The sequence below is a fragment of the Crotalus tigris genome, unplaced genomic scaffold (assembly GCF_016545835.1).
Source record: "Crotalus tigris isolate CLP2741 ecotype Arizona unplaced genomic scaffold, ASM1654583v1 scf7180000019116.999743, whole genome shotgun sequence".
Classification (NCBI taxonomy): Eukaryota; Metazoa; Chordata; class Lepidosauria; order Squamata; family Viperidae; genus Crotalus; species Crotalus tigris.
Window position 1 is genome coordinate 849728 of NW_024097382.1, and position 8885 is coordinate 858612.

An 8885-nucleotide genomic window follows, 5' to 3' on the forward strand; every position below is an offset into this window, starting at 1 on the left:
GTTAGACAAAAATTTACTTATGTTTACCCAAGCAGTTACACAATTTAACAAAACAAATGAAATGCAGTTTAGAAATGCTTTACTGCTTTGCCTTCTTTAACCATACTGTACAGATATTAAAATAATATCCCAAACCTACACCATTTAAAAACAAATAAAAACCCCACTTTCCTACTTTTGCTTTTTTAATTCTACCTTTAATGTTTTTTAAAAAAATAACTCAAGGTGGCAAACATATTCAATATTCCTTCCCTTTTTTTTCCCACAACAACAACCCTGTGAGGTAAGTTGGGCTGAGAGAGAGTGATTGGCCCAAGGTCACCCAGCAGGTTTGGGACTAGCCTCCGTTTTGCAGCCTGGTGCTTTTAAATCTCTAGACCTAAAACCATGAAAATCTATCCCATGTTAGACTTTTGTTGCTTCCCATCTTTTTCAGTTATATTTATACATACAAAGTGTCCAGTTTAAAGGCATGTCATGAATTAGTATATTTTGGATCACCTGGTTCCAATCTTATTTTGAAAGTGATTTAACTCAGAATCAAACTTATCTTTAGATTTTTATTTGTTTTCTTCTTCAGCGAAAATGCTTTTTAGTAAACTATATACACATTTATGAATTCCCTTTTAATGCCTAAAATTAATTAAAATTATTCCACAATGCATTTACAAGAAAAAATATATATAAAAAGTTACCAAAAGAAAAATGCAGACATAAGAAACATTTACAAAATTCAGAATATTGTTCTTGATCATGAAACAAAAACTCTTATAAATAAACAGAACCAAAAGAACCTTGTTTTATAAGAAGCACCCCAAAAAGTTTTAAGATGGCTCTTGACTTTATTTTTTCTTTCATTAGGCTTTAAAATCTTCAAACGAAGTTGCCCCAGTGACGACCAGTTAATGCTTCTATATGGCAAAGAAGTTGGCATCGCCTAAACCTTTGAATTGTTAATAATAATTAGCATATTCTTCTCAGTTTCTCTCCCCATCCCCGTACTGCTTAGTAAATAAAAAGGCTATGTGGTTTGTGGATGAATGATAAATACTGTACAAAAGGAAAAAAAAATCTCAGTTAAAACACAGTTCGTCTAAAACAACAACAACAGAAGGAATAATAACAACAACAATAATAATAACCCCCACTGGTTTCAAAACCTAGTTCTTTGGACTGAGGGAGACACCAGGAGTTAGCATTACAGCAACCTGTTACCTTTTCTCTTCATTATCCATTGTACTATAAATGTTTGTTATAGTAATAATAATTATAAGGACTTCAGTGCATCGTCCTCATTCTGTACAAAAGGGGCTGCGGGGAAGAATTGGGAAAAGGGATGGCGCAGAGGGAGCCAGCCCGCTCCAAGGAGCACATCCCCTTTGGCGGCAGTGCCGGCGACGGCGGCGGCGGCGTCCATCCTTCGGTCCGTCTCAGATGTGCGTCAAGGGCACGGTGCCGTTCACCCCTGTGCTGGTGCCCTGATAGTGCTGGGGTAAGGAGTGGAGCCGGCTCTGGGCCGCGGCCGCGGCTGCGGCGGCTGCTGCGGCGGCAGCTGCTGGGTCCCCGCCTTCACTGCCGGGCAAGTACATACTGATCATTTCGCGCAGGTCCCCGGGACAAGGGGCCCGTGAGTGCGCTGAGGTGACGGGGGGGCTCACGCTAGGCTCGGATTTGACCAACGACCCCAGCGCACCGAGAGCTCCCGACGAGGCGGCGGCCGCAGCCGCGGCGGCGGCGGCGGCCGCAGCAGCCGAGTTCTGGTGTGGTTGGGCGCCGTAGGAGATGCCTCCGTAGGCCGACGGCGAGGCGCTCATGTAGCCCTGCGAGTTGGAGATGGGGCTGTACTGGAGGGCGCCCATATCGTAGCGGTGCATCGGCTGGGGATTGTGCGGGTGCGGGTGATGAGCGTGGGCGTGCGGGTGGCCACCACTGCCTGGGTGCTGGCTGTAAGCGAGCTGTGCCTCTTGCATCATCGCCGCCGCCGCCGCCGCCGCCACCGAGCCCGGGTACGCGCCGTTAGCCCAGCCGTTCATGTGCGGATAGCCGCCGCCGGAGCCTCCGCTCCCGCCGCCGGCGCTCCCGCCACCCCCGGGGCCACCTCCACCGGGACTCTCCAAGCGCTGGCCGACCCCGACGGGGCTGACTCCTACGCCCATAGACACCGGAGGGCCGCCCCCGGGACCACCGGCGCCGAGCAGCCCGCCGGCCAGCGAATATTTGTCTTTCTTTAGCAAAGTCTTGGTCTTTCTCCTCGGCCGATATTTATAATCCGGGTGCTCCTTCATGTGCAGCGCCCGCAGGCGCTTGGCCTCGTCGATGAAGGGTCTCTTCTCCGCTTCGGACATGACTTTCCATTCAGCCCCCAGGCGCTTGGAGATCTCGGAGTTGTGCATCTTGGGGTTCTCTTGGGCCATCTTCCGCCTCTGGCCCCGCGACCAAACCATGAAGGCGTTCATGGGCCTCTTGACTCGGTCTTGGTTGGCCTTGGGACCCCCTCCGCCGCCGCCACCACCACCACCGCCGCCTCCTCCTCCCGCACCGGTTTGGCCCGACAGGTTGGTGGTGACCTGGGCTCCGCCGGGGGAGTGCATGTCCGCCTCCATCATCATGCTATACATTCACGCAGTTTGCTAGGGGCCACCAGGCTCCACAATGTCAAAACATAGAGCAAAGGAGCCGCGCGTCTGCCAAGCGGAGGGGCGAAGCGAAACACAGACGAAGGAGCCCGGGAGAGAAGAGGAGGTGCCGAGGCGCAAGAAATGATATAAGACGACGATCAAAGGTAAGGAGGACGATCAAAGGTAAGGAGGAGGAGGAGGGAGCCCCCAAGAGTCTGCCTGTGGGGGCACTTCGGTCGGTCCCTGTGAGCTTGAAGAAAGAGCGGGAGCGCGCGTGCGGGAATCTCCTCAGGCGGCAGCAAAACTTTCTTCCTCCGGGGACCGCCTTGGCCCGAGGCAAACGGCGGCTGCGAAGGCGACTCGAACAGGTGCAAGGCGGAGAGCTGGGTAATGAAGGGCGAAAGTTCCGCAGCTCCACTGCGCCGAGGAGGTAGGAGAAAATGTCAGCCCAACTCTCAACGCTTCTTTTCGTTCTCTCGCCTGGTACACGCGCGCTTCGCAGGCAGGACTCCCCTCTTTCTCGCCGCTGCCGAAGTGATCTAATGCCCCCCCCTTCTCTGCTAACTTCCACTGGCAGAGAGGCAGAGAGGAGGGAGGGAGGGAGGGAGAGCGTGGAGGGAGGGAGGGAGCGTGTGTGACTCGCATCCGCCGGTCCCAAGTGAACGGGGGGAAAGAGACAGGAAACCCCCCTCCCCCTCTATCCCCTCAGCTACCCGCAAAATCAAAAAGGGGAGAGAAGAGACGTAATTAAATGATAAGCACCAAAGGAACGGAGGAGGGGGAAAAGAGAAAGAAAGAAAGAAAGAAAGAAAGAAAGAAAGAAAGAAAGAAAGAAAGAAAGAAAGAAAGAAAGAAAGAAAGAAAGAGAAATATAGGAAGAAGGGGAGGAGAAAAGAAAGCCTCCAGCCAGGGAACAGAACTTGCACAATAATTTGTTCTCTGTGGTTTCCCTCCTCGCGGCCGGAGGAACCAGGAAAGGAGGAGCCGCCGAGAGATTCGGCGAGAGACGAGCCCAGGAGCCATACAAGGCGCCCCGAACTGGGATTAAATGAGTTTGCCTTGGCCAATGGGAGGGCGCCGGCGGGGGATGATTTGCATGGCGCAACTGAGGAGTGACGTCCGGAGGTGAGAAGTACAAACTCTTCTGGAGCTGGCAGGGAAGGGCGGGGGCGGAGAGGGTGTGAATCTCTGGGAGGGGCCACGGAAGAGGTCAGAGCCACCATTAAAACTCTACCCAAGTAGAAGCCGCGACGGCGGCGACAACAACAACAACAGAACCAACTGAAGTAAGCGGTAATAGCCATCAATTGCTACAATAGCGGCATCAGTAACGGCATCAATTGCTACAATAACCTTTTGGAGGTCATATGCCATAAAGGCCAGAGATTCTCATTGGAATCAGAATTCAGGAGGTGTTTTAGCTACTACCAGATCGAGCTGTTCAAAATTTGAAATGCGCGCGCGCGCCCGCCCGCACGCACACACAGAGACACAAGCACACATGGTGGTGCATATAGTTTAGCTGATCCAGCGTGTATTGCAACAGGGGAAAGGAAAGCGTTCACAAGTGGATTGGTAGAAAATTTGCAACAGGCAAATACAATTTTGCTCCCAAATTGGAATTTGTATCTCATCTCAGAAAGGCTCTTTTTCTCTTTTTATCAATTCCTTTCTGAAGGCGGTGGAGTGTTTGTGTGGATGCTTGTGCTTGTGCGTGTGTACATGCACGAGGGCCAATTGTAAAAAAAGTCGCTGGGAAAGATAAAGTAAACTTTTAGATTAACCCTGTGGAATGATTTTATGAGGGTGCAACTTTATGAATGTGAGCCAGCACACCCATGTTGTATACCCATTTGATAAACCAATTCAAGCTGATTCTCTGATTCTGGAAAGCATGGAAGAAGGGCTCATTGAACTTGTTTATTTGAAGTGATGAGAAGGGAACTGCCAATTAAATATGTGCTACATAATCTTTTATGAATGTTATGAATGAGAGTTGTGTTATAAATAATTCTCAGGTAAACTAGTTAAAACTGAGTTATATGAAAATTATTTTAAACTCTTTTTGAAATCTGATGCGTTAATTTTAAGAATAAACACATAGAGGGATCCTTTGTATGTTTTATTGGTAGTAAGTCTTGTAGCATTTAATTGCCCAAATAAATGTACCCTAAATTAAACTCCTAAATAAACTTTCTCTGATTTATGTTTTGATTTCAGTAATGGGTTTTTTTTCTGTATGATCATATTAAACTTGTGATGTTCTACTGCCTCTCTTTTGGCTCCTATTCATAGGGCACACTTGTTCAAGAAGAACATTTTTAACAAGAGAAAGCTAGCACCCATATCCTAACTCAATATTTAGAGATATACAACTCCAAGATAGCACTTGCTGTCTTGTAATATCTGTTATTAGCTTACAATTATTCCAATTTCTGCAGTTAACGAAATAGTTGGTCAAAAATGTTACATCTTTGAGAGACCCAGTTATAACTGTTCAGGCCTGCAATCTAAATAAGGTGTGCTAATATAAGGTGGTACTATTTGGATTTCACTTCAATAGGTATGCAAGTTTGTATCTGCATGTTCACATCCCACTGGTCCTTTTCAATTTTTTTTCTTCAATTATTGACTTGAGAACCTTTGGTACATTCAGTCTAAATGAATAGTAAGTAGTTATGCAGTAACAAAATGTAACTAGAGAGTGTCAGATAATTCCTTCTGCATTCCATTACTGTTTTCAAAAAGTTGCTGTTATCAACTTCTTCACCCCATTAAATTGGCAACTTATTTGTTAGTACTGTAGTTAAAATACAACAGGAAATTATGATTATGGTTGAGGCAACTAGATATAAGTATATTTTATGGTTTTCAAGTGAATGTATAATTGTAACTAAGTAATAATATATTGCTTTATATATCTAAGTACATGGTTCCATCTGTGAGCAATAAATACAGTGTTAGTTTTCATATCGAGAAACATACATATCCCCAGCAGAAAATGCCTTTCCTCAGATCTGTTTTTTCATAGTTTCAAAGGTTACCCATCCAGTGTCCAATCCATCCATTTTCTTCTGTAACATTTCTATGGTGCAGTTCTTCTCTTAATGTACATCGCCTTTAAAGGCTGAACACAGATTGAAAATAGCATATATTTCCTGGGCAATGGTCTTTTGCACCAGATGAAAGACCTCTGAAGAACCCTGAAGTTTCTCTATTTGCTGCTGTGGAAATTATCTCACTGGAAAAGAGCATTCTGTAGGAAGGCAGATCACAGGGACCTGATATCTCCCAGATGGGTATAGCTCCCAGTAGTCCAAGGTAGCATGAACATAAAATGTTTAAAATAGGAGCTAAAGACAGGTTGGAACAGTCATGGCAGTTAGCACTAAACCCAAACTATTCTGGAAACTTCCGGCAGGGTTTCTAGACAGGTTTCTCTTTGGTTCAGCTGTGGAACCCTCAGAAAAAGTTCTGCTGACTATATACTTGAGAGTCTGAAGGAAGAAATCTTCAAGGGTTTGGGGATCCAGATCGAATAATATAAAGGAGAGCCCATATCATTTTAGGGAACAAGATCTAAATAATCTTCCCCAACCTAATGTCTTTGCAAATTGTCAAATTTCAACTCTTTATCGTTGTCAGCCAGAATGCACAGCAGCCATTTCCAAAGTACTGAGGACTAAGCTAAAAAATAATTCATTCAGGATCCTCACTTGATAGGTGAAAGTGCCTTGCATTCAATGTGGAATTCAGGGTGGAATACTAATACTGAAAAATATAGAAAATAAGTTGTATCTTTTTCTGCAGGTAGGAGGGAGAGAGAGAAAGAGCGAGCATTGAATCGAACAGCCAGATCTTAGACATATTACTTTGGAAAACCCAGTTTATTTAAGACAAAGAGTTTAGTAATACTGAATTACTTATACTGTTCATGCTCAGAGTCTTATTGGAATTGGGTGACTTATAAGTTCCAGTAAGTAAATAAGAAAATTAATGAATAAACAAGTGCATTTCTTCCATTTTACAGAATGTGAAATTGTTACATGTTCTCAGTTGATCAGTTATTAAACAATACTATACAAAGCGAAACAGAATACAGTGTACACTGTAGAGGTTTATCCTGATCCATTTAAAGAGGCAATTTTGTGAGCACTTATTCTGAAAAACTGTATGAAACTATATAGGGTTTACTCTTGAGTGGACATCTATAAACCCGAGCTGTCCTGTTTAGTTGTGCAATATGAAATCCATTGCTATATCATTTTTTGTCTTGATTTAGGAATGTATTTAATAATTCTCTGATATGTATGGTTCAGTTTTGAGAAACCCAGTTCAATCTTTCAAATTATTATGAGTATAATTTTGTAATATTCTGAACTGCTGGTGGGTTAGCAAGCTTTAATGTAGTTTATGCTAAAGTGGGACTAAGCAATCTACACCTGCAGATATGTGTTGTTGCTAAGTGACAAGTAAATGACAGCTGTTCTTGTTGATCCAATGGTAAACATGGTGGTGCTTGGTGCCAAGATGCCTACACTGGACAAAGTGAGGAAAGAGATATCTTGAAGCTAATGCATTATTCTATAGTTTTTATCTAAGAAATCACACAAGTGTTCTATGGGGGGGGGACCATATCTGAATTATGCTGGTGCTGAGTTGATCCTATGTGGATCTGCCTCAAAGTGAGATTAGGTCAGGAAGCTTAGGATCAGGCCACAGATGTTGCTAAGTAGAAAGGCCTGCAAATCCTGTAAATTCCTTTAGAGATTTTGATGCATACAAAAAAGTTCAGGAGTTGCTTTTCTTCAGAGGGACTAAATTCTTATACTCCCCTCAAAAAACTGTTGATGAGACTAGAAAAATGGCAATTAAATGGTCTAAGTGAGTGTCCAAACTCATTTAGGGGTTCATAGGTTTGTGGGTTCCTAAGCTTGTTCATTCTTCTAATTATTGTAAAATGGCTATAAGAAAAACATAATTTGGAGTTCCCTAAGGTACCTCAAAGCCATGAAATCTATTACTGTCGCAAAATAAATATTAAAAGTAATAAGTGTTTTCATTTATGCCTATAATAGAAACCAGTTAACAAATGGGAGAAAATGACTCTTTTCAAATAGGTGGAGTGAGGGTATCTATCTCAGGTCCCAAAGAGAAGCAGACTCTCTAGGATCTGCCCTTGGGCTCTGAGCAGAGGGAGGGGGAGGGGAATAGGGAATGCCCTCCTGAGTCATCAATTTAGCCTGGTCACCAAATTCGAGATTATTCTCCCAGGGTAACAGGATAGAGGCCTCTCTGAAACTGTTGGTGAAGTAATGGGTTGCAGTTTGTCACCAGACAGACTAGAACTTGTTTTGCTGTGAGGATCCAGGGGTTGGTATTTTGTTTACAAAATGAGTTGAAAAAATCAGGACGCCCTTATCAGTGGGCCAAAGAACACCACATGTTTTTCTACAGAGAGTCAGGGTGTTTTAGAAACTTCCACCTGCAACCACACAAGAAGTGCTGTTTCTCATGTGCATATTCAAGGGGAATCTGCCACTGTACATAACAAGGGGCAGCAGAATCTCTTTGCCCAGAAAGAGGGGGCAAAGCTACTATAAGGGACAGGTAGTATTTGAGAAAGCAAACTTGGACTCTATATTAAAACTTTCATTTTCTGCAAATCAGGAATGGAACCCAGAAAGGAAGCTTCACAGCCATCCCAACAAAGCTGCGTTCAATTTCTTCACTACATAGGGACCATAATCCCTTCCTTCCTTCCTTCCTTCCTTCCTTCCTTCCTTCCTTCCTTCCTTCCTTCCTTCCTTCCTTCCTTCCTTCCTTCCTTCCTTCCTTCCTTCCTTCCTTCCTTCCTTCCTTCTTCTTCCTTCCTTCCTTCCACATGCCTTTACTTTTGGCTGAGGCCCGTGGAACCTCCGCTGCTCCCCTAGTCTACCCAGCTCTTCATTGAAAAAACCAAGGTCCGCTTCTGCTGATTCTCGCAAATCCCCGCAAGTTTCCCGCCAGGAAAAAGCGAGTAGAGGGCAAAGGAGCGGGAGACCCCTCGGAACATCCCACCGACCCCAAGCTTCTGCAAATGTGATGCGTTGAGGGTCTCCCCAGCGCAGAGGGCGATCGCCGTCTGGTGGCTGCTCTTCAATTCGGGATTCCTGGAGCCTTCCCGAGGACCTGCAATTAATTGGGCGACCTGCCCCGCACACCCCACTCTGGCCCCTGCCTCCCCTTTGCTGTTCTGCAGCGACTTCCCTGAGCGTCTCTGCCCCC

The 8885-nt window shown here is 45.0% G+C and overlaps 1 protein-coding gene across 1 annotated transcript; it reads right to left on the reverse strand.

Annotated features, from left to right (window-relative positions):
- Positions 1-233: 233 nt before the first annotated feature.
- SOX1 (SRY-box transcription factor 1) lies at positions 234-3702 on the reverse strand. The gene has a single exon (XM_039359750.1). It carries the CDS (start codon positions 2616-2618, stop codon positions 1431-1433), a length of 1188 nt encoding a protein of 395 aa, XP_039215684.1. The 5' UTR covers positions 2619-3702; the 3' UTR covers positions 234-1430.
- Between the last annotated feature and the right edge of the window lie 5183 nt (positions 3703-8885).